Consider the following 26,454-nt stretch of genomic DNA (forward strand, 5'->3'; position numbering starts at 1 on the left):
GTGAAGTTGTGTTTATAAAATATGCTAGTCTTTATTTTAAGCTTAATATTTCTACTTAATTCGGCTTATTCACATTTTATAATTTACAAATGTTAATAGTAGTGCCATCTATTGCTGTTTTTTTGTATTAAATATAGCTTGTAGGGATTGGTAGGCCATGACAGATGTATGAATGAATGGATGCTGTCTATAATTCTCTTCTATCGTCAGCAACTTCCAGGGTCCAGTTTCTCAAAGCATATTAGTATAACGATAGATATTAGCATTAGCTGTCACAACTAGATGACTGTGAGATTAAAGATACCTGGGTATTCACGCCATCTAGTTTCATGTTGACCTCAGGCACGACGTACCGCCCGTACTGGTCTATGAGGCACTGGGCGCGGTGGTGAAACGCCTCGATTGCGGAGTCCGACCACCATCTATGCAGGTTGCCGTTGCAGTCAAAAAGACGGCCCTTGTCGTCGAATCCGTGGGTTATTTCATGACCTAAAATAATTGTATTTTGAGATAGGATCGGACACCGTCAAATGTAAACGTAATAATTTTTATTTAACCTCTTCACCACAGAGAAACCAGCGACAACTCAACTCGATTTTTAATTTCATTGCAGGAGGATTAATTTCGATATGAATTTTGGTTATGTATAGGTTCAAACCCCGGCTCGCACCTCTGAGTTTTTCGAAATTCATGTGCGGAATTACATTTGAAATTTACCACGAGCTATGCGGTGAAGGAAAACATCGTGAGGAAACCTGCACAAACCTGCAAAGCAATTCAATGGTGCGTGTGAAGTTCCCAATCCGCACTGGGCCCGCGTGGGAACTATGGCCCAAGCCCTCTTGTTCTGAGAGGAGGCCTGTGCCCAGCAGTGGGACATATATAGGCTGGGATGATAGGTAGATGACCGTGGCGTGTGAGACATTAGATTGGCTGTTACGACTAAATGACTGGGGCGTTGAAGAGGTAAAAATTATGATCAGTATTTGTAATTATAGTCATCTCTCACCTATAACAACACCTATACCTCCATAGTTGAGTGATCTTGGAAAATGACGGTGATAAAACGGAGGCTGTAGAATTCCCGCAGGGAACATGATCTGGTTTTTGTTGCGGCTGTAGTACGCATTGACTACTGCTGGGGCTGTGTTCCACAAAGTCTTGTTAACTGGTTGCCCTATTCTGCAAAAGATAATCAACGTATCCAGTACCTTGAACGCCTATAAGCGTTATGCTAGCTTCCACTCTTGCAAGCTTAAAGTTCTTACATTTTGAGAACTTCATTCATTTCACTACCTTCAACTCAACTGTGAGTTCATAATGATATTCCTGATTTAGTATAAACGCTTATGTGTTTAAGCACTTGCAAGATTCTCAAATACAAAAAGTTTACTGGCACTCACCTAGACTGCTCCATTTGTGTTAAATGTTGTAAAATATTCAATATATTCTCAAAATACATATCAGGATGAATCTTGACTTCTTTGTACCGCTCATCTAGCTCTACCTTATTGAGAATAAAATCGGGATACCCTATTCTTAGCATCATAGCGTCTACTTTGTGAGCCGCCAGTTTTTTCGTCTCGCTGTCTATCCAATCAATTTTATGTAGAAGCTCCCTAAAAGACTGCTGTATTTCACATGTCATGGTGAGAGTATCATTTTTACTTGTCTCGTCGAAGTATTTCTTTACAAACATCGATCCTAGCGCCATTCCCATATTTGAGTTCACTTGGGATATGCAATTTTTCCATCTCGGTGGAGCTTGTTCACGTCCAAATAATATAAAATAAAATCTGAAAAAGCAAACACCTTAGACAATGTTTTAATTGAAACAGATAGAAAGATAAAAAATACGCTTATTGATAGGTACATATTCGAAACTAATACTTTTAAAATAGACGCATAATACTATAAACATTGAAATACGACAGAAGCACAAACAAATTTCAAACTTACTGTTGTTTGGCTGACTGAAAGCGGTCGTCGAGGTTGTTTACTCTGTGTCTCACGAACCGCCACAGCAAGTAATTTGACAGGATGCTTGGGTCCGTCTCATCAATCAGCTTAACTAAATGCTGTGTACAGCAAAAAAAAAACAGTAAAGTTGTCTAAGGTTGAAAAACTTCACCCCAAACTCAATATACAAAGTTGAAGGTAGAGTCATTCACGATGACGCATGCCATGGTTTTATTATTATTACAATGTCATGTCTAATTTTGACAAAAGCGAGTTTCTGCGCAAAATTGAAGTATCTGTAAAATTTCGGTTTGAAACTAGAACCAACAAATACAAACTTTCAGGGGATGCATTTGGAAGAATGGCAAATAAACCGTTATTTTGTAACGTACCCTGACGTAGTTCAGCGCAAACAGCACAACTGTTTCATTCAAATCTACAGTCCTGTTCATTACGACGCATAGGTACCTTCGCCAGTTTACTTCCGGCACCAAATGCATCATTTTTTGCAGAGTCATCCTACGGTAGAGCTCTGACACATTTCTCCTATCTTCAGGTGCTGATGTTATCTTTGCTAATCTAAAATAATAATATAAAATAAATTCATCAAAATGCTTTTTAGTAATAAAATTAATACCAATGAGATTTTTATCATTAAATACCTTATTTCAAAATCTATAAGCTTATCCGCACTATTCCTGACATATATAGGATCTCCACCAAGTAATAGAGCTACTTTAATCAGATAATTTTTGTATGCATTCAAATAAATTCTATTAGAATCTTGTAGAAAATACTCTCTCGTCGGCAGACCTGAAAAACATCTATTTCAATTGGAAATAATATAAAAGTTACAAACAAAAAAATATCTACTACCTTACCTAAACTTGTCTGATCAAACTGAATCACAAATTCATCCGAGTTCTTTATGTCTGGTCCTACCCATTCCGAAATTAGTATATCGTTGTTGTAAAGGCGTAATTTTGCCATAAGTTCTAGCCAGTCAAAATGCTTTGAATCCCAATTAGGGTTGAGTATAGGCCAACCCCCCAATAAATTTAATAAATCCAACAATGGCTGATGTGCGCGTTTCTGTAGTATTTCATAATTCATGCACGATTTAAATAAAAATCTAGCTTTCGTTGCTGCGTCTCCATTGGCCGGGTCATTCAACATTGTTTTTGAAGTATTCAACCTTGCAATGGGATCTTGTACTGCTCTTTTAGGCATCTTTTTATTTTTTATAGATATCGCTTGTAGTTTTCTACGAATAAAACTGGCTTTTGATTTGTTAAAAGTATTTTTAAGGTTGTACTTTTTTTGATGGTGTTGGAGAGTTTTTTTTAGATTGCTCATCCGCTTTAGCCTGAGCCTACGATTATTGCGTTTATTTATCATTCTTTTTATAGACTTTACATTACTTGACTTGGTTTTGTTAGTTGTTTTAAGTAAAGCCCTTGACCTTCTTCTCAAAGGATATCGCATACGATTTACAAATGCTAACTCGTGTTCATCAGGCGGATTCCAATTATATCGATATTTCCCTTCATTTGTACTATTCAAAATTTCACGAGCATTAGCTTCGATGACATCTATGTATTTATGACTGTTTAATCCATTTTTCCATTTTTTCAAATTGTGCAGAAAATTATAGTGCGTGTCTAGATGAGGACCAGGGTATTTGCTAAGGACCCATTCTTCACTGTCAAACTCCAATAAATTTTTAAGAACTGTATCAAGATTCTCTCGCAGCATTTCAAAGGTGTCGTATCTGAAGAAAAAAATAAATTTAAATATCTTTCACTGTCTGTTTACTAGAGATGCAACGGATATCCGGCCAGTATCCGGTATGATGGTAAAAAACTTATAGTTATGATTAAAACTGGTATTTATTTATGAATTTATCAATGATTGTCATCAGTTTATTATTCTAAGGGGCTGTTTCACACCCATTGATTAATTTTAACTGACGGATAAATGTGTCATCTCGCGTCTATTCAAACAAAACAAACAGAAACGACATCATATTTATCCGTCAGTTAAAATTAATCAATGGGTGGTGAAACAGCTCCTAAGTTAATTAATTATACTCTACAAGTTGCAAACTGCACGGAAAACTAGGCTGAATATCCAGCGGCCGGATATCCGGCTATCCGGCCAACGGTTCCGCCGAATATCCGGTATCCGGCCAAACCACTATCCGTTTCATCTCTACTGTTTACAATACTGTAAATAAAAGATCTTACCCCGCTTTATCAGCAGGTATCGGATTCAATGTTGCCCAGTTCCCACAAGCATATTGGTAAAAGTCATGACAAGGATCTGCCTCAACATCCATGTTCCGCCTCATAATATTTGCTTGCGTATTCCTGATGGTTTCTCTATCACCCTGTCCTTTCCAAAACGCATGTATACCTGTTGCAGAAAAACAATAAATGCAAGCTATTCTGGCGGCAGTCTAATTTATAAAATTGACATATCACAGTGTTTGTAACACAATTCCTCCGAAACGGGGGTGCCCCTTGAAATTATCGAATTTCATTTCATCGAAAACGATATATCGAATATTCAATACTAATTTTTTCTCTTTGAGTAATTTCACTTCCTCGAATAGTCATTACATATTAAAACAATTTTTAGAACAACAGTACAAGGATTATTATTTGCTTAAAAATACATTTCATCAACTACTCATGAGACAGAACAACTAAATGTCGCTGTTTATTTCATCGACGTTTTATTATAAAACACTTTTATTTCATAGTTAATTACATATAACAATATATTGTATTAGTTTAGTGATTCAATATTGAATTCTGCATCTTTTGCATATTTTTTAGCAAATTTGAAGCGCTCGTTCCCTAAATACCAGAATTGCAAAATACAAGACTGCCAATTTACCCGATTTCTGAAATACTAAATACCCAAAATACCAGATTTTCTTGTCAATGTTTTTCTTCTTATACCGGATTGCCAAAAACAACGTGTTCTCAATACACTATGTTCCATTTAAAACCGAATTCCCATAATACCAGATTTTGAAAACACCAAGCTCGCAAAACACGACGTACTTAAAACACCTAGTTTTGTTAATCTACCAGATAATCTAAATACCAGACTGCCAGTTTATTTTATTCCCAACTCACAAGATGCTGATTATACTTGATTTTCGAATACCCTTATTCTTAAAACACCAGATTTTTACTTTAGTTGATTACGTAAGTACGGATAAACAATAAAACCGGCTATAAAAATATTTTTTTTATTGTTAACTGTTTAGAACTATTTTACCATTGGCAAATACAGTGTTTCAATAAAAATAAAATAAGTTAAGGGGCTACCCCATCACAATGACATTGACTCGCGATTTTCAATAAAATTGCAAATCAGAGGTTTTATGCGTGTCCTCTGAAATTATTTCCTTTTTAGTTTAAAAAAAAATGCAATATATCCAGTATACGAGTACAAAATGACCCAAGGCTTTTTTCGCATTGTGTTCCGTTGTAAAGATTTTGAAGAAAATGTTAGAAAATCGCGAGTCAGACGATTAAAAACAAATTTTAGCTTAATAGCGTCCAATGTGTAGTGTCCGCAGCGGGCTAAGAAGAAACCATTAAATGACTTCAGGTGTTTTTTTTTATACTCAGCTAATTTAGGTTTGCGTGGATACCTGACCGTACTTGTTTGATATTTGATATTTTGGAGATCTGGTATTCTGAAATCTGGTATATCGGAAATCTGGTTTATCATAAATCTGTTGTTTGAAAAATCTAATATTACATGATAACGCTAAGGTGAGATTAAGTTATTTCGAGAAAATTGTGTTTTGCGAATCTGGTTTGTCAAGTATTTCAGTGTTTTGAGATTCTTGTGATTGCGAAATTTGATATTTTGGGTATATGGTCTATTAGGGAACATGGTGTATTGAGAACATAGTATTTTATAAAACTGATACAAAAACGAACATGACATAAAGAAAATCTGGTATTCTGGGAATCTTATATTTTGATGAGCAGGTATGTCGGCAATTTGGTATTTTGTGATTATGGTTTTAAGGGAACGAGCGATTTGAAGGCTTGTATTCTTCTGAAAAATAAAATGAATATAGTTACTATTATTCTAAAAATAGTTTTGGTTAGGTTAAAACTGCGACCCCAACAAAAATAAATCGCTACTAGAAAAGTACTATACAACTGCGACTTCAAAAAAATTATTGAAGTTGTGAAATGATAAATATTAAAATAATATTCTAAGATGTAACATTTACAGCATTAAAAAAAGTATGAATTAATAAAATATGAAATTAATATCTGCCAAATAAACAATCTCTTAAATAATATTTCCAGAAATTAAAAACCGCTGATTTAAAAATACTCATTCTAATCATTCCAGGTAAGTAATGAATTTCGACGAAATGAAAAAATATAAAACGTTGACTTTTAAATGACATTCGATTAAAAGTATGTCGACATTTCAAGGGTAAACCACGAAACGGCTTGACCGATTTTTTTTGTGTATATTCGATAGGTTTGAGAATAAGACAAACTATTTTTCATACTCCTACGCGAACGGAGTCGCGGGCAACAGCTAGTATGATTATAAAAATATCTTTGTAAATATGTATTTATAGCACAAAAGTAGATGGCAAATAGATACATAACCTTGACGATATTAGGCCAACCGTCGATTGAATAAATGGTCATGAAGCATGCTGTATTGTGAACCAATTCAATATTTATTTAATGGTACCAATGCCCATGAAATAAATGATGTCATGTAAATGGGTGACATCTATTTGGCATATTTTGTAATGTCCGAAACTAATTACGTATTGTTATGCGCTGTTTCGCATAATTTATTTACGCCGAATCTTAATCTTGCCGAAATTTAGTTCTGCATAATTCTTTATAAGCCGAATGATTGTTTACCGGAATAATATATTAGCATAGTATTATTATGCATTAATATTATTTAGCATATGCAATTTTATTATATCGGCAAAATTACATTATGCGAAAGATAAATGTACTCTGTGGCGAAAGTAATTTTCTGCGTAACTAATTTATGCGTTAGTCATGCTCTCCCTAAACAATATTCGGAATTCGTAAATTATGCGTAAAGCCCATTCGGCTTACATTGGTTATGCGTAAAGGAATTCTGCGTAATATAATTATGCGAAAACAGTTTCGGCACAAGTACTTATTATGCGTAAACAGATTATGCAAAATAGATTTATGACATAAAAAAAAATATGCGTAAACAAGGTGAACCCATGAAAATATGCACTAGCAAAAAGTTATCTGTTTCAGGATTAGCGACATATAGTATTTTAATCAATATGAATAAATAATAAATAAATATCACGGACACTTGACACCAATTATCTAGTCCCAAACTAAGCAAAGCTTGTACTATGACACTAGGCAACGGATAAACATACTTATATAGATAAATACATACTTAAATACATATTAAACGTCCAAGACCCGAATAATAATACAAAAATTAACAAAAAAATATGAAGAAATGAAATTAATAAATAAAATCTTATAAACAATAGAAATTATAGTATTAATAATTCATCATACAGTTTTAATAATTCACGGTCACATTAGATATATTTGTTACGAAATTTAGACCTTGATTACCTTTACCGAGCTCCCGATATTTTAACGCAGTTGCATGCGATCACGGGTACACTGAAGTTTTTACCGGAGTATGTAAAGGTGATTTTCCACCGGCGAGGCGAGACGAGGCGGAGCGAGACGAGAATTGAAATACTTATGTGTGTGTCGGCGGCCGATCTTAAAATCCGCCAGATCACGAAATTCCTAGGCATATCGTGAAATGGCGCCATTTCATGATATGCCTCAAAGTTAGCCAGGAATATCACGATGTCCCTGAGAAACAATACGGCAGATCGATTAGAGCAACGCATTCGTCGATATTCCTAGCTCTATACCGGGCACATCGTTATATGCCGAAAAAAAGTAAAAAATAGGCACGACGAGCGAAGCGAGGAGTGGTTAGTATGAATTGTGATTGTGACCACAACGCACGAGCCGAGCGAGCGAAGCGAGCGTGCTGCGGCAGCGGCTGGCGAAGTGCCAGAACCGATATGGCGGCGTTTCATGATATGCCTAGGAATTTCATGATCTGCCTAAGCTGGCCAAATCATGATATGCCTAGGCATTTCGTGATCTGGCGGATTTTTACGATTGGCCGCCGACACATGCAACTACATCGAAATATCGGGAACTCATTAAAGGTAATCTCGGTCTACGTTTCGTAAGGCTCTGTTTCCACCAGAGATGTGCGAGGATGTGGTGCGAGGATAGGTAAATGAAGCGTTTCTATTGGTTCATGAAAAACACATTTCTCGCAACACATCCTAGCACATCTTTGGTGGAAATGCAGCCTTATATCTAAAATAATATTATTATTTGTCGAACACCACAAATCAGTCGATAAGTACCTTTATATTTTGTAAGTGTAGCATCCGGGTCACAAAGTTTTGAATCAGACTGATAATCAAGCTCATACAAAGTAAGTACCCAGAATAGATAATAGTACAAGGTAAGTATGTACCAACATATTAAAGCCGAAGTACGAACCTGATGGTTCTTTAGGTGGCTTATGAAGATGTGCCGAGGAATCCATCTCCTCTTCTTCTAGTTCCGGTTGACCACGTATCTGTTCCACTACATCATCTAGAGGTCCACGATCAATGTGTTTTTGGGGGCGCACCATGCTACAAAACCAAATAAAGGTATTCATTGATTGGTTCCAAAATTATAGTAAGATTTTTACTAATTATTATTCTTTTATTTTTATAATAATTTTCACAGCTAAGAAACTTGTTCTAACAGAATATTGGTATAGATAGTTCGAGTCCCTGATAAGGTCATTGGGTAGATTTTATCCCAGCAAATTGTATGTTGAAAATAGCCTGAATGGCTTAGAGAAAAGTATGGCACGGCCGTGCCTTTGTTTTTGTTTTGCTCGACTTAGCGGGGGCACAGAATAAGTAATAGTACAAGCGGGGGCACTGCCGTGCCCCCAGATAGTTCCTGAGGGCGTTAACGCATTATTTGCAGACGAATGAAAAATACGACAAACGTCTTCATCTACGATTATGAATCGGCTGAGTGTAATGCGGGTCACTGCCTACTTCATAGGTGCTATATTGGCGGATATCTACGCATTCGTGCTGCAGATTAATTCGCGAGCATAAATTACATTACTCCAACAAATTTCTTAAAATAGGATACGAAATAGGACGATTACAACAGTGGCAGTTGGCAGCAGTGCTTGCACTGTTGTGTTTCGGCGTGGAGAGTAAGACAGCCGGTGAAATTACTGGCACTTGAGGTATCCCATCTTAGGCCTCTAGGTTGGCAACGCATCTGCAATACATCTGGTGTTGCAGATATTTATGGGCGGTGGTGATCTCTTACCATCAGGAGACCCACTTGCTCGTTTGCCATTCAGTCAAATAAAATAAAAAAGATAAGGGGTCAAACACGTTCAATCAAGTGTTGCGGACCGTATTGTGAGCGCACAACAATAGTTAAAGCATTGTGACGTTTGACTTCCAGTCTGCCGAGTAATACCTTGCGTAGATTGTTATTGGTGAGATTCAAAAATACAAACAAGTGTATTCTTAAAATCCTGACTAATAAATAATAAACCATCTCAACCATGGCCATCAGATGAGGACCAAAGCACTTGAAGTCACAGTCCTCTCCACACTACGAGCACATAATTTTCACCACTTCCTTCTGCCACACGGTGTAGAATGAGGGTAGAAAGAGACGGTGAGTGCGATAGTGAGCACCCGCGCATTAGAGACAATACTGATGATTAACAGACTGACTGACCGACTCATTAACACCCAGCCCTTGGGTTAAATCTTGCATAGAATTTCTAGCATTACGCGTATGCAATGGAATAAAAATGTTTTTGACGTAATTTCACAGAATAAGGAGCTCTACAAAAAGGTACTCGCGTATTAACTAGATCAGTATATCTTCAGAAGAAAAACATGTTACGATGGATAACAGTCGAGGAGTGTCAGTTTTCAGTTTTTAGCGAATTTCGGGCTGTATTGTTAATAATGATTTGAAAGAATTAACTGAGACAGAACAAATAGTATAGACAAACCTTTCAATAGCTTCGCTTTCTTCATTATTGACAATTGCTTCTGCTGACTCGTATTCTTCTTCACTCTCTTCTGTGCTGTCTTCATCAACGTCTTCAAATGGAGCCAACATGCGTTGCAAAGGATCGGCCTCCCTAGATTTGTTTGTATTTGACTTATTGAAATAACTTCAGTATTACTTATAGGTATACCGTGCCACATGCACACACACTGCAGTGTGTCGGGCTCGGGACTCACGCTAATTTTACAATGTTTAAAGTGATAGAAACTTGCGTGAAATATACCAAGAAGAAAACAGTAATTACATAAGTTTGACTGATCACGAATCACGATCAGTGTGAAAATCGCCGCAGATTTTATAATGATGTACATATAGGTTTACTTATGAATAGAATTTACTAACTTCTTCTATGTATCGATCAGACCGTTTTGACACTGAATCCCCAAGTCCCCAACTAAATAAGTGGTTTAAGTTTTGTATTTATGTACATATAAACATAAATTATAACGTTTATGTTTCCTACAAAAAGTAAGTACCTGATTTGACGGGTTGGTCACTATAAAGATTTACTTACTTGTGTACCTGAGATGTCGTAGGAAATTGACTCATGCGTTTCAGCCGAGTGGGTGCTTCAACTTGATTTTCCGAATCCCAAATAAACATATCACTCTTACTGCCATCCACGTCTCTTTTATGCTTGGACCGACCGGCTAGCAGCACCTCCTCGACAGGCAAAAACGAAGTCCGAAAACCTTCAAACAATTCCCTTTCATCGGGATCCACTCCCTCTAACTTTGTGTAAACTGAAGGCATACTTTTAACAACGAACTCAGGATCGTCCAGAATGTCGGCCGGTTTTTTTATAACAAAAAATGCCGCGATAACGAACGTTGCTAGTAGAATCACTATAGCAGATCGACATAAATTTGTGTTTGTTTGTTTGATAGTTATTCCATGGGGTGGACTCGGCGTATCCACGCGCGTCATGGCAGTTTCCGACTGACGGCGTCAGTTGGTTTGACGGATATTCGTAAGTGGAACATTCACATCACACAACTGCGTGGCACAGTGTCTGACCTATTATGTGACCCTGATGCTGGATTTACCACGTAAATTGTAAGCAATCAACATGCAATCAAGCAGGTTAACCGGAGTTGTGCCAGCGTAAACCGAATTACCTACTTAGTGGGAAATGCAATACTTATAATGTCTTAAACTTTCGTGATTTTCACTCAGTCAAAATACCACACACAGAGACGCACAGGACTTATCACGCTAACACACACGAGTACTATTTACATCGACGTTTCGGCAACATTACAGTGGCCGTGGTCACGAGTAGACTACTCTACTCATAATATTACTCGTATATGTTAGCGTGATAAGTCTTGTGCGTGGTATTTTGACTATGAATGCAATACTTATTTTTAAAACGTTTTACTAAAACCTACTTGATTAAAGGTAATCATAGAGTATATTTAAAAGTTTGAAGGATCTTTCATCTTTCGCCTGAATTTTATATTGTGTTACGGTTAAGTAACGTTTTTGTTGTTTAAGATTGGCTTATTTGTTCAGTTTGTTATTTATTTAAAATGCCTTCTTTTACCGAAGTATCGAGGCAGTTGCATCTTTTAAATGATATTATTCTGTCTGACATCCGTAATGGGTTTGGTTTGTACAATTAATATTTACCTTTTGCTTTCATCATTAAATTCATCAATCATCATCATCACATCCTATATAGGTACGTCCCACTGCTGGGCATAGGCCTCCTCTCAGAATGAGAGGACTTGGGCCGTTGTTCCCACTCTCGCTAGTGCGGATTGGGAACTTCATCACACCATTGAATTACTTCGCAGGTTTGTGCAGCTTTCTTTACGATGTTTTCCTTCACCGTAAAGCGTGGTAAATTTCAAATGTAATTTCACATTATGAATTTCGAAAAACTCAGAGGTGCAAGCCCGGGTTTGAATCAACGATCCTCTGCTTGTGAGGCCATAGGTCAAACCACTAGGCTACCACGTATTTTTTTCTTTATGTAGGTAACTGTATACTATAATATTGTAGTTTTCATTATAGAGTCATCGTCGTATTGTATTGTACTGTAATATTTCCTTGCATCCTTGCATATTGATTGAACATGGACAAGACTAAAATCATGTCAAATGTCCATGTCACACCCGTGCCGGTTATCGTTGGAACGATGTACTCGAAGTTGTTGACCACTATGTTTACCTTGGACAAGTTGTCCAGTTGGGTAGGTCCAACTTCGACAAAGAGGTCGCCCGAAGAATCCAACTCGGATGGGCAGCGTTCGGGAAACTTCGTGATGTCTTCTCGTCCAATATTCCGCAGTGCCTGAAGACTAGAGTCTTCGACCAGTGTGTGTTGCCAGTGATGACTTATGGCGCTGAGACGTGGTCCTTAACTGTTGGCCTCTTAGAGAGGCTCAAAGTCACGCAACGAGCTATGGAGAGAGCTATGCTTGGAGTTTCTTTGCGCGATAGAATCCGGAATACGGAAATTCGTCGAAGAACTAAAGTCACTGACATAGCTGGAAAAATATGCAAATTGAAGTGGCAATGGGCAGGCCACATCGCTCGAAGAACAGATAACCGTTGGGGGAGAAAAGTCCTCGAGTGGCGACCACGAACCGGAAGACGAAGCGTTGGCAGGCCTCCCACCAGGTGGACTGACGACATCGTGAGAGTAGCGGGAAACCGGTGGATGCAAGTGGCAAGTTGTCGTTCATTGTGGCGTTCTAAGGGGAGGCCTTTGTCCAGCAGTGGACGTCTTCGGGCTGATGATGATGATGATGATTTCCTTGCATTGTTGAATTGTTATTGTGCATTTCGTTGAATATAAATGCATCGGTACTACAACGTCAATGTGTGTTTGAAGCTGTGTCAGAACTTATGCTTTTGCACGTGACATGTGACGTCACACGCCAGTACCGCCATAATTGCTGCATAGAGAAAAGCGTTTGAGAAAGAGACAGGTATATAGATTTTTCAAAAAATCATTATAAATCCAATTTTCAACCGATTTAAATTTTATCTTCGCTAAACACTATCTGTATATCTATATTTTCATAAAAATATTAAGATATGGCAAAATCAGGAGTTGTCAAATACCGTAATATAATATAATATTATTTAATACGAGAGTGAGAGGGACGGTACGATATGAACTTCGATTTTCGAATTTCGTATATAGCCCCCCTTGATTCCCCATCAAAAATATTATTCGTTTTTAAATTAATTCCTTGTATACGGATTTTTAGATAAGTGAGTAGACAGATTTGTGGTAGACATTTGTTTCGAGTTCTGTATAAGAGAATCCGTGTGCAGGTTTGCCACCCTGTGGCAGGGGATCCGGTGGTACGGTTTGGAGGACATGGTCATGACCTTCTTGGCACGAGTCGTTACTCATTTAAATCGTATGGCTGTTGTGGTGTTTTTATAGTTAAGACTTTTGGGAACTGACATCTTCATTATCTTTTGATCAAAGTTCTTTATTTATTAATGAAGATTAAAAAAATAAATAATAATAATTCCTCATAGGTAAACAATATAAAACTATGATCTATTTCGTAGGTCTAAATTATCGGAGTCTGTGATGACTCTAAGCTAGTGCCAATTAGTTTGCAATATTTTGAACTAAATTTGTAAATTATTCAATTACTATAAACCCTTTTCCAGGCCCCGCGAACTTAGATACGCTACCACAAAATAATCACCAAAGACGATGTGCATAGGCAAAACGCCAAAATTCGTCTGGAACAGACGCGTAGGCCTGATGATGATGTGAGGGTTTTATTTTAAAAACGAATAGTTTAAAGACTTCAATTGATTTTGTACCATATTGTAAATTTAACATGATCGAATATTTTTTTTGTAAATATGTGGTTGCAATATGCATTATGCCTGGAAAAGGGTTAAATTAATTAGTGTGTCTTAGAAAGTACTGGCGGCAATTTACAAGTTCACAGTCTTAACTACACCATGTTACAACCACAGTTCTAACATAAAACATGCTGCAGGAAATGCCATTGAAGAAGAAACAGTTATATTCAGTAGACACCTGTTTGCCACGAAGCATTGGTTCTCCCGTATATCCAGCTCTAACAAAAAGATATTCATTTTGGCGTTGTTGAAGCACCTTAACAGTGCATGGGCAATATCTTTGTTATTGAAAGCAATATGGAACTGTCGCCCTAAGGATGCAGTGTCGTCTGTTTGCGAGTGAGTTATTATCCTCTTCGGTGGATAGGTATCTCATAGGTATAGTCAAAGAGCCTAAGAATGCGTGCATAAATTATCTAATAAGTCTCTATTTATTTTCTAAGGCCGGTAGGACGTGTCAGATATTTTTGCACGCTCCACTGTGGCAGATATATTTCAATACACGTGATTCAGTTTCCTCGACTATACAAATGTATGTCTACACTGTTTCGTTGTGTTGTGATTTTAGAAAAGAGATTTGGAGCAGTTATGACCAAGATCCTTTGGACCACAATAGGACAGCAGTGCCTCTAAAGACACTGGTGCTTGTCATGAAATCGGACCGAGAGTGGTTTATTAGCCTAGAACCAGTAAGCACTTGTCGATTTTTAGTGTTCTGTACCTCAGTCGACAAAAACGGAACCCTTATAGGATCACTTTGTTGTCCGTTCGTAGGTTCACTTCTTTGTTGTCCGTTTGTAGGTTCGCTGTTTCACCACCCATTGATTAATTTTATTTCACTGTCAAATGTGGTGCCGTCTCCGTTTATTCGAACAAAACAAACAGAGACGGCATCACATTTATCCGTCAGATAAATTTAATCAATGAATGGTGAAACAGGGGGTAATACTTTTTTTTACTCAGGACCAACAAGCTGTGGTCTTGACGGAGCTAGTCTCAATTGGGGGAGGTCCTTTGATGTGGACGGTTCTACAAGAAGCCCAAATTATTTACGAGAAGTATCGGGAAGATCAGTTGGTGAATATACAAGAATGCATGGTGGTTACAGAACCGCCGATAGAGAAGGTCAAATCACAAGCTGCAATCGATAAGGCAAGCGTGATTCAATTATTTATATTTAATAAAATAAACCCCGACACAAGTCTTAAATCGAGTTTAGCTCGGCATGTTTCGGGTTGATTCGTAGCCCTTTCTCTAGGAGCAACGCGACTCGGCGGCTGCTACAACAGGTGCACTGTGCGTAACCACTCTGCTCGCGCGACTCGGTCTGTCTTCAGTCGCGCGATTGTTCAATTTTGTGCATTTATTAATACCAGTGCATCGTCACTCCATACAATAGAGTTACTTCCGTATCAATATTTTGGACTGAGAACAATTATTTCAATTATTTAGACAAAAAATAAATTTACTTCTTCTTCTTCCCATTCCTCTCCTCTCGGAGGTTGAACAACATCATGGCGATTCAGATTTTGGAGGCCGCTGTTCTAAACAAGGAAGTGGTAGTGCAGTTGAACCAGTCTCGTAAATTCTTCAGCCCCGAGTGTCTTCTCCTGCCCACGCTTCTCTTTCCGGCAATCTTCCCCTGGATAATAAGCTGGAGAATTCTGTTCTTGGCGTTTCTCATCACATGCCCGAAGTAACACCGTATTTAGAAGCTCAAGGTGCTTGAACATTCTTTGCAATACTGCTACGTTGGTTACTTTGTCACGCCAGGAAAACTTTAGCATGCGGCGGTAAATCCACATTTCGGTGACCTCCAACTTCTTCATGGTGTTCTGCGTAAGGGTAATAAGTTTACACTGCATCTGTATTAATTTATATGTAGTTCACAAAGTAGGTAATCAAGCTCTAGCCTTTTTGACTTTATATAAATATGTTAAAATAATGTCTCTTGTCAGGGTAAGAAGGAACCAACACCACGTGGTAGACCTTCTTCGGCAGGAGCTGACTCTGATGCTAAACAAAACGTGCCAGGACAAGCTCAAAAGGAGGTAAAACATTTATGAAGAATTTTTAGTTTTAAAACAGCCGTGGAGGATTTGGTTTGACGTATGGCCTGGCAAGTAGAGAGATTTGAGACCGTGCTTGCACTTCTGAGTTACAAAAATCAATCCATCCGTTTTAGACCTACGATGCCACAGATTGACATTGGCTCAAAGTTATAACTGAAGACCCCTCGTTTTGCGTCAGGGATTATGTATGTATGTATGTAAACTCTTTATTGTACAAAATAAGAAACAAACACAATTGACAAACATTGAAATATATGTACAAAGGCGAACTTATCCCTTTAAGGGATCTCTACCAGTCAACCTTTGAGTGGATGAGAGGAGCATTCAGTTAAAAACAATAACGGGATTGAGCAAATGAAGTAAAAAGTTCGATAATTTATGAAGGTAGGTATTTCACTGTCACAGATGGTCTAAAAATATAAGGATATGCCGTAAAAACTGTTTTCCAAAGTAGCCCCTGCATTTTAAAGTGCGTTTAATTTACGGTATTTTATTTTTATTTTTTATTTGACTGGATGGAAAACAAGCAAGTGGGTCTCCTGATGGTAAGAGATGATCACCACCGCCCATAAAAATAAAATTAAATAAAAATTACAGCTCGACCTCAAATTGGCGCAATGGCAGTCTATAATAAAAATTATGAAAGACAGTCTCAAGTTAGAAGAGTTGGAGATGACTTTTACCGATGGTACGAAAAAGAAGATATGGAAAGTTAACAGACCAATTCCTGAAGTTATTGAGACGGTGGATTTTGTAAGCAATATATTACTATTATACTTACCTGTTATTGGTTGTGAACTCTTTTAAAAACTGAAATGATACATATTGTAGGTAAATTTCATAAGTTTGCTTTGGAAAATCCATGCTAAGAAAAAAAAAATATAATAAAAATTGAACCATGAAAATATTTTTCTACGAACTTATACGACTGATAATGAACTAAAATAATTTATTTATTTTTCGGTAGGTTAGTAGAGTCAGTGTAGTGTGGTGGTGGTGATAAATGAGTTTGTATGATTTGTGTGTGTTCTTACAATGTGGAGGTAGAGGAACTGCATGGACACGCGTATCTTGCATAAAGGTCGCGGGTGAGCAAAGAAATTCTTTTAGTTCATTTATACCACTTGCGGATCACCGCGGTTAACTTTGGTTTTAATTCATGAAGAATTAAAAACTTAAAACACCTCGAAGACTTGACTATTGGCTGCAACCTTATTTAAATCTAAATAATCATCTGCAGCTTCAGCTCCTACCATCAGCCATAGGAAAGCGGATTCTATCATTTCTCCCCAACACCTTTCTCGTTGACTGCGCTCGCGTCAACAAATACTGGGCGTACCTAGTCGATGATTTGAAGGCTGAAGCAGCTGCTAGGCTAAAGATTGACGCAGACATGGAAAAATTAAAGGTATAAGGAGTTTCATGTTGGATAATAGCTGTAAAGAGTCTCTTACTTTTCCTGGTTAAGTTAGGTTAGTGCAGATTAAAGTTGGGCAATACAAATGTATTTGAAGGGCTTTAGAATGTTAAGTGGAATTAATCAAACCTTTTAAATTGGCTGGGAATTTGTAAAAGCTAGTCTAGGTGAAAGTCAAGTCACCTCTTACATGTTTTTTAGGCTCTGAACGAAATCCGGACTTTACCTTATATCTCTTTCATAATTCTTTCTTCATCTATCCTCTCCACAAGCCCAAACTTACTTAACAGTATCAGAGTAACAACATCATCTTTTATTCCACAATGTTCTGTTATTAAGTACTTACACTATTCCTCATCGCATCTGCACCTGCACCTTAATATGCATACGCCATTAAACAAATACAAATAATCAAACCTTGTCAATGATTGATTGGAGGTAGACTGTACATACCTACTAAGTATGCTGAAAACTTCACTTTCTTGCTTTTTAGGACCTAGTGTTACGCCATGACACTAGTATGAATACCATGGATGGAACTGAGCAGACATTCGCGATAAACTCCCAAATGGCTAGCACAGCGCCTTCCATGATGTATGAGCGGCCTAGTCTCAGGCCCAGTGAGAAGTCAGGCCGTTGCTCATTTAGGAATCTCCAGCCTAAGAAGAGTAATAAAAAGCCAGTAAGTTGAGACTTGGTTAATAGGCTAGACGACTAAAAAAACTGGTTAGTCCGTCAGTTAGATAATTAAAACATATTGTGCACGTATTTTTTCTTTTGTTTGACAAACAAAATATGACGAGGATAAAGTGCTTAGAAGTTTCGAGTGAAGTCACTATATGGTACGATTTTTATCTAATAGTGACAACTCCGCTCCGGCTCACAAGCCCCAACTCCGGAAGTTTGATGATCTATACCTTTGTCGATTCTTAATAATTTGATAAACAAAAAAATACGTGTCCCATATTTTTCCATAATCTAACTGTCGGACTAAATAGAATGATAACTATATTTTTAACCCAGCGTCGTCATCCCCATTGAGCGTTGCGTATAAAATGACATAATCTTTTACATTACATGTCATATTGAAATAATTTATTCTGGAATTGTATTTAGTCAAACTAAGTAAAAGCCGTGGTGGCCTAGTGGTTTGACCTATCGCCTCTCAAGCAGAGGGTCGTGGGTTCGAACCCCGGCTCGCACCTCTTGAGTTTTTCGAAATTCATGTGCGGAATTACATTTGAAATTTACCACGAGCTTTGCGGTGAAGGAAAACATCGTGAGGAAACCTGCACAAACCTGCGAAGCGATTCAATGGTGCGTGCGAAGTTCCCAATCCGCACTGGGCCCGCGTGGGAACTATGGCCCAAGCCCTCTTGTTCTGAGAGGAGGCCTGTGCCCAGCAGTGGGACGTATATAGGCTGGGATGATGATGATGAAACTAAGTAAACAACTTAAATATTCAGGATTTTTTAAACTTTATGTACTTACGCGAATAAGATCGAATTTGCTTTGTGTCGTCCACGCCCTGAACTTTGAATGTTTCTTCGAAAATGTTTACTTGATCTGTTTTTTATTTTCTAGACAATTCCACCAATTCGGAATATGGCTGACATGTCGGAAAGATTAAACAGAAGAGGCGCTACCGATGACAATTTGTGGGGATGGTGCAGTGCCATCCTTAAACGTCATGTGATCAAGGAAAAATCGAGTCCCTCTATCCGTGTGGTAACTTAACAATATGATTATGATGATTGTTCCGCTTTCCCTTATTAGGGACAAGTATACGGGGCACAGTCAGCGCACGTGAAAAGAATTGCTGAATTTTTGTACATTCTATCAACTGACGAACCAATAGCGAAACGAGAAATTTGACGTGCGTGCGTCAGCTATCGTACTTGTACAAAAATTTGCAGGCTACAGACTTGTGTTAAGCCGAGTTTAGACTTGCAAGAAAAATCGTGCAAGTTGAATTACATTGCGAGGCCGTAAAGCCAACGAGTTTGCAGTGGTCAATCGAGCGCGGCAATGTAATGCAACTTGCACGATTTTTCTTGCAAGTCTAAACTCGGCTTAAGGCCCGCGTTACACATGCCTATAGCTTGCATATTTTTGTGCAAGTAGCTGGCGCAAATTCATTCAAATATTACGAAAGCATCCAAACTTCAGGCATTATATTCCCGATTATGATTGGTTTTTTGGAGTCTTTTTGTATTTTTTATTTCAACTCCAAATCAATCATAATCCTACTAATATTATAAATGTGAAAGTTTGTGAGTGAGTGAGTATGTTTGTTACTTTTTCACGCTTAAACGGCTGGACGGATTTGGATGAAATTTGGCGGAAAGTTAGTTTATAACCTGGATTAAAACATAGGATACTTTTTATCCCGATATTCCCACGGGATAGGGATAAAATCTTGAAATTACAACCGCTAGGCTTAGAGTCATGAAATTTGGTATGTAGGTAGTTGGACGTCTGGAATAAAACATAGGTGACTTTTTGACCCGATATTCCCACGGGATACCTAGGGATAAAATCTTGAAATAACAACCGCTGGGCTTTGAGCCATGAAATTTAGTATGTAGGTAGCTGGACCTCTGGAATAACACATAGGCTACTTTTTATTCCGATATTCCCACGGGATAGGGATAAATCTTGAAATAACAACCGCTGGGTTTAGAGTCATGAAATTTGGTATGTAGGTAGTTAGATATCTGAAATAACACATAGGCAACTTTTTGAATCGATATTCCCACGGGATACCTAGGGATAAAATCTTTAAATAACAACCGCTGGGCTTAGAGCCATGAAATTTAGTGTGTAGGTAGCTGAACCTTTGAAATAACACATAGGCTACTATTTATTCCGATATTCCCACGGATAGGGATAAAATCTCGAAATAATAACCCCTGGGCTTAGAGTCATGAAATTTGGTACGTAGGTAACTGGACATCTGGAATAACATTTAAGTGTCTTTTGACCCGATATTCCCACGGGATAACTAGGGATAAAATCTCGAAATAACAACCACTGGGCTTAGAGCCATGAAATTTGGTATGTAGGTAGCCGGACGTCTGGAATAACACATACGCTACTTTTTATCCCGATATTTCCACGGGATAGTTTTGTAACTAAGGGACCCCATACATCCGTGTATTATTGTTATTATTATTTTGTAATTTTTTCTTTAATTGTATACTTACTGTAGTTTTTAAGTATTTTATTTTATTTTGAAAAAATTACTTTCTGCCAAGCTTCTTGCGGCGCATTCTTCTTGGCAATGATGGTCTTTCCGAAAGTGCTGGTATTTAAAAAAATGACGTGTAAAAGTGCCCATTGCGGCCTATTTACTGAATAAATGATATGAATTTGAATTGGGATAGGGAAATTTTTTGAAATTTTAGCACTGGGTTTAGAGTCTTGAATTTTGTACAGTTATTCGCAACACACCCTCAATGAAGACCACGATATAAATTTTGGAAATTTCCAGGGGAATTTTGTAAAATCCCGAAAATTTCAATTGCAACTACCAGACCGAATAGTTAACGCGTGCGAAGCCGCGGGTAAAAGCTAGTTCATCATAATTTGATTGCTTAGTAGCGACTTCTCTTGTCTGGGTGAGCGGTTGGTTCCGAAAGAGTGTGACGTCTGTCGACGCCACATAGATGTCGCTAGTGCTGCTGCTTAAGTAGCAAAGTAGAAATAAACAATCTAAGATATGTATGCATACGAAAAATTCGTGTCTAGATTCCTGTCCAGCAGTGGTGTAGGGGTTAAAGCACGCAGCACGGAATGCTGAGGACCTGGGTTCGATTCCCAGTGCTGGTCTCTTTTTCTGGTTTGTCTGTGCATCCATGTCTCAGTTTGTATTTTCGATATTATATTCCCGGTTTAAAGTTTAAAGGGTTTAAAGTTTAAAGTGCCCACTTTTAGCCGAAATACGCGAAGTGCGGATAGGTGTCTCGGAGCTCTTATCACGTGCATTGACTTTTGTTAAGATTGATACAGATAGTTCAACTCAGTTGTGCGCGCGGCCCTATGTGTGCGTGAGCTTGTAAATATACAACTTTCACGTGACGCGGCAGTCGTCGTCCGAGCAAGACGTGTTCTTATCGCTTTACCCACACACAGGGCCGCGCGCACAACTGAGTTGAACTATCTGTATTTGTTACAAGATGTAAACCTTGATTACCTTTAATGAGCTCCTGTTATTACGTACGATGCCGTTGTATCTATGGTATTTGATCACGAGTAGAGTGAAGAATTAGCGAACGTAGGTAAATTTAAACATCCACCCGTAAATTCATCAGTCTACCCTTAATGATGCATGCATGCAACTAGGTTAAAACATCAGGAGCTCATTGAAGGTAGTCTTCTACGTCCCGTAGCAAATATAATAATATCTAATTCAATTAGTAGTTCCAATAGATAGCAATGTCTTCTAAAATCTTTTATTTTTATATGAACCTTCAGGATGGCGTCATGTCGTTAGGGAACCAGCACTTTCCATGTCCTCTCATGAAATACTCGATACAGTTGCCACTCAATCCACCACTCGAACAGGATCCTACTACGACGTAAGTAAAACACATTGAGATTCAACCGTCTATGATTTAGCACTCGCTGTCGGCTGAGCAATTCGAAACCTCTTATTGTATTTCTCACCTATGATGAGTTTGAACATTTGAATATGTTCACTACAAACACTTGAAATTATGTTCGCAAAATATTTTTTTTAAATAATTTATACTTTGAAGCAAAATAATAAAAAAAAAACTTTTTAAAAATATATAGCAATATCAGTGTCCATTAAATAGACTCCATCGAATACGATAGAAAAATATTTATATTTCATCACACTTGCTCGTAAACAGTATCGTAAAATGCAGGCTACCTTAGTTGCAACCCCCAATAAAACCTCGACCTTAATGTGCTTGTCATGAAACCCGTGGTCTGTAAATGAGTCGTTGCGCGTACAAATTTTCATGTCATGAAGCCCAAGGTCGGTAAATGAGTCGGTGCCCGTACTGCTGGCGCCGCGCCGTGCCCGTGCGCGCGCTGCTGCATGCAGCACTATATGGACCACCACATGCACACGCACATTGTGTAGTTATAATTTATAAAACATATACAAAATAGTCAAATACCGTATTCCTTATTTACCGCCCTTAAGACACAATGTACTATTGTTAAATGAAATGACGCAATGTGTAAAATGGAACAGAGTAGTGACGTGACACAACATTATCGGCAATAGCCGCGGTTCATTATTCGATAACAGGGAACACTAAGATATTTTAAATTTTTAAACAGAACTTGCAAGATTTTGTAAACGCGGGTATTTGGAACGCGGCCACAGTCATCTTGTGGCCAAGTGCATGTCAGTATCACTGTCCAGAGTGCGTCTGCCTTGTATACGAGTTGTTTCCGTTGCGTTTTCTTTGCATTGTATTTTGTTTTTGTTAATTTCTATTATTATTGTTGTTGACTTTTATTACTGTTTCTCGTTAAGTTTGTTATAATTTTTTTGGCAAAATGCTAAAAAAGTCTAAAAATACTGTTTTGAACTCCCAGTCAGGAGTTTGTAATTCGTTTGAGGGATTATTTCGAGCGAGAACGAGAAAACGATGGCCCATTGATGGCGATTGAAAACGTTGTTGACCGAGTTGCAGAAGCGCTGGATATCGAGAAGCTACTGTTTCCCGAATCATATAAGAAAAATTTGGCGAAACTGGCTGCAAAGAATAGTAGATTGTTCAAGAAGGGACTAAAACAAGAAAATGACACGAGATGTTTAGCCACCTGAGCAAAACGAGGAAAAAAACAATGTTCTATTCAAAATTACAATATTACTTTTTAAAAACGTACCTACGCTCGACTAATGGACAGGACATCTATTCAAAATTAAAATAGCAAAAAAAATATGTTGCACGGTATTTTCTTTTCTGTTATTGTTTACGAAACGAAGCTTTAAATGCTTGCATATTTAGCTAACAGTTTCAAAATTGAAAAATATTTAAAACTAATTGGACTATGCATAATAAAATAAATTAATCCTTATGTAATTTTATAGTTCATAGTTCATAGTGTTTTTTTATATTTTTGCACAGCTGTAATTTTGAGGTTATTTCCACGCCCTAAAAATCCTCCATTCACAAACACCGTGATTGGCTGTTTAGGGGTTTCCAACGTAAATAAAAAAAAATGAATTCCTCGAGATTAATGAGGAGCTTTAGTTCCGATACGCAGAGACAAAGTAACATTAAGAGCATGAGAAGTGAAAAATACATTGTCCACTCCCAGAAAGCGGTGGCGGAGGAAACCAGTGTCGACAGGTTTAGTACTGATGCTATCCGTAACCATATTTATGGGTACTATGAGAGGCGTGAGATACCCACATTATTAAAATTAACTCAATCTTTAAAAGAGCTTGAGCTGTAACCAGACTTTACACGTTCCATGCGAATGAAGCCGTGGGCGGAAAACTGGAAAAATATTATTTTTTATACGTACCTAATGCAACTTCTCCAAAAAGAGGCACTAATAACTCTTAGAAAAATCAAGTTCATTCGATAAAATGGTACATCTCTAAAACTGTCAAACTCGAAACGTCACAGAACTCATCATAGATGAAAAATATTATAGGGTACCGCAACGCAATGTTCCTACCTATACGTTATGCCTATCCAATTTATTAAAAGTGTAAACAAACCGGTTTCATCAAAATTCTTGTTTAAGAAAAAAGTGATTAGACCGATTCGATCCAGTGAGTGCTCACTGGATCGAATCGGTCTAATCACTTTTTTCACCAAAATTCACTTGATTTCAATATTTATTTTTCATTCGAAAAATCTTCGTCAAAATCTGACGTTATTTTATTGATTGAAACTTGTGTATAATCGGTAGTAGCATAGGCTAGCGTAGAGATAGTGGAAAATTTGACATTTTAAAAATCGATCAATGCGCGGATGAATAAGCGATTTTTATTTACTTTTCTTAAAATTGAAAATAGTTACTGCTTTTATAATTGAATAAACATTCTTTGGAATGAAATCAAGTATTGAAAATACAAATTTTTATTTCAATTCCAAATTTTTACTTTTACGGTCATCCGTAAAACCGAAATTGAAAATACAAACTGAAATATAGCAAAGAAAAAACAGAAAAATAAGACATCACTGGGAATCGAACCCAGGTCCTCGGTAATCCGTACCGCGTGCTATACCGCTACACCACTGATGGTCAACGGTACCGACACGAATTTCTCTATGCACCTCATATCTCAGCTTGTGTTTCTTACTTAGTCACTTAAGCAGCGACGCTAGCGACATCTATGCCGTAAGCCCTCAAACTTTTTTCGGCATTCCTTTGGAACTAACCGCTCACCAAACCAAAATTCGGTTTCATTGTTTTGTGTATGCGGTAACTGGGACGATTGACCGTTCGTAATGATGATTTTGAGTCAGTGCATGAAAATAACTGGCTAGAGATTGGTTAGACATGTATAAGAGTAGAAAATAGGCATCGTCCTAATAGAACGCGAATGCGCGATCATCGCGCGAGTATGCGATGCGACCATCGCGTGTGCGCGCGATCAAACATATTGAACTCGAATAAGTGTCCTAACTGACAATCGCGCATTATGTTTGATCGCGCGCACACGCGATGGTCGCATCGCTTAGTTCGCGCGATGATCGCGCATCGCGTTCTATTAGGACGATGCCAGTTTCTAAATCAATACGTTCGAACGAAATGTACCTAAGTTAAAACTAGTTTAACCCAAATAAATGCAATGTGCATGTTTTTCCCTTGCATTTTTGTTAATCAAATCTTGCAAGTAAACTTTTATTCAATTCTACTCTAGTGATGATCGATGTTTGTTTTACAATGCAAGTATACCCAAGAGAAAAGTGGACTCAGCCAAAAAAGCTTGTGTAAAAAATTTAATACAAAATCTTATTTCTAGCTCTACGCTGCCCCAGAAACGCAACGTTACAAATATTGTGAAGGTTGCGCATGTTAAAAAAGATGCTGACGACAGCAAGCGCTTAAAGCTATGGAGCCGAGATTTTGCATCCCTGTATCCTGCATTTAAAATTCCTTCCTACAAATGTCCTATATAGCCTTATTAAATAAAAATTCAATTAGACCAGTTAATGATATTTTTATTTTAAGCAACGAGTTTTATATTTACATAAGAAAAACATCACATCTTAACTTAACTTTAAAATAAACACAGTAAACTCACAACCCCCCCTACAAAGGCAATCACGTCGTCGTTGAGAGACGTCACAGGCAGCGACCCAAAGAGGAAAACAGGTCGTCGTTGAGAGACGTCACAGGCAGCGACCCAAAGAGGAAAACAGGTCGTCGTTGAGAGACGTCACAGGTAGCGACTCGAAGAGGCAAACACGTCGTCGTTAAGAGACGTCACAGGCAGCGACCCAAACAGGCAAACACGTCGTCGTTGAGAGACGTCAGAGGCAGCGACCTAAAGAGGCAAACAGGTCGTCGTTGAGAGACGTCACAGGCAGCGACCCAAAGAAGCAAACAGGTCGTCGTTGAGAGACGTCACAGGCAGCGCCCCAAAGAAGCAAACAGGTCGTCGTTGAGAGACGTCACAGGCAGTGACCCAAACAGGCAAACACGTCGTCGTTGAGAGACTTCACAGACATCGACCCAAAGATATATGATCCAATATATGGATATATGGATTCTTGGTCTGAGCCTCGACCTCAAAACTCATTAAGCTGTGTGTCCACCAGAGATGTGCGAGGATGTGTGGCGAGGACTGTTTTTCATGAACCAATAGAAACGCTTCATTTACCTATCCTCGCACAGCACATCTCTGGTAGCAATAGCTGAGTGGAACGAGGCAGCCTAGGTAAATGACGCGTTTCCATTGATTCATGATTCATGAAAGGCGGCACCGACGA

General features: G+C 38.0%; 2 protein-coding genes across 2 annotated transcripts in view; one reads left to right on the forward strand and one right to left on the reverse strand.

Annotated features, from left to right (window-relative positions):
• The window catches only part of LOC141429171 (neprilysin-4-like), a 14,014-nt gene extending 2,797 nt beyond the window's left edge, over positions 1–11,217 (reverse strand). The window contains exons 1-11 of the mRNA XM_074089417.1: positions 10,696–11,217; positions 10,123–10,254; positions 8,574–8,710; positions 4,206–4,374; positions 2,841–3,730; positions 2,622–2,772; positions 2,352–2,538; positions 1,960–2,078; positions 1,404–1,796; positions 1,010–1,182; positions 305–489 (exon numbers count right to left, since the gene is read on the reverse strand). Of these exons, the coding sequence (XP_073945518.1) occupies positions 305–489; positions 1,010–1,182; positions 1,404–1,796; positions 1,960–2,078; positions 2,352–2,538; positions 2,622–2,772; positions 2,841–3,730; positions 4,206–4,374; positions 8,574–8,710; positions 10,123–10,254; positions 10,696–11,108 (2,949 nt within the window). The 5' untranslated portion in view covers positions 11,109–11,217. The remainder of the gene's footprint in view (positions 1–304; positions 490–1,009; positions 1,183–1,403; positions 1,797–1,959; positions 2,079–2,351; positions 2,539–2,621; positions 2,773–2,840; positions 3,731–4,205; positions 4,375–8,573; positions 8,711–10,122; positions 10,255–10,695) is intronic.
• A 413-nt stretch (positions 11,218–11,630) lies between these two features.
• Positions 11,631–25,675, forward strand: LOC141428684 (uncharacterized). Its single transcript, XM_074088688.1, has 11 exons — positions 11,631–11,792; positions 14,164–14,365; positions 14,595–14,715; positions 14,990–15,178; positions 15,985–16,077; positions 16,696–16,851; positions 17,339–17,506; positions 18,009–18,197; positions 19,100–19,243; positions 21,992–22,095; positions 25,485–25,675. The coding sequence occupies exons 1-11, from the start codon at positions 11,714–11,716 to the stop codon at positions 25,639–25,641; spliced, it is 1,602 nt and encodes a 533-aa protein (XP_073944789.1). The 5' UTR covers positions 11,631–11,713; the 3' UTR covers positions 25,642–25,675.
• The last annotated feature ends 779 nt before the right edge of the window (positions 25,676–26,454 follow it).

The sequence above is a fragment of the Choristoneura fumiferana genome, chromosome 6 (assembly GCF_025370935.1).
Source record: "Choristoneura fumiferana chromosome 6, NRCan_CFum_1, whole genome shotgun sequence".
Lineage (NCBI taxonomy): Eukaryota > Metazoa > Arthropoda > Insecta > Lepidoptera > Tortricidae > Choristoneura > Choristoneura fumiferana.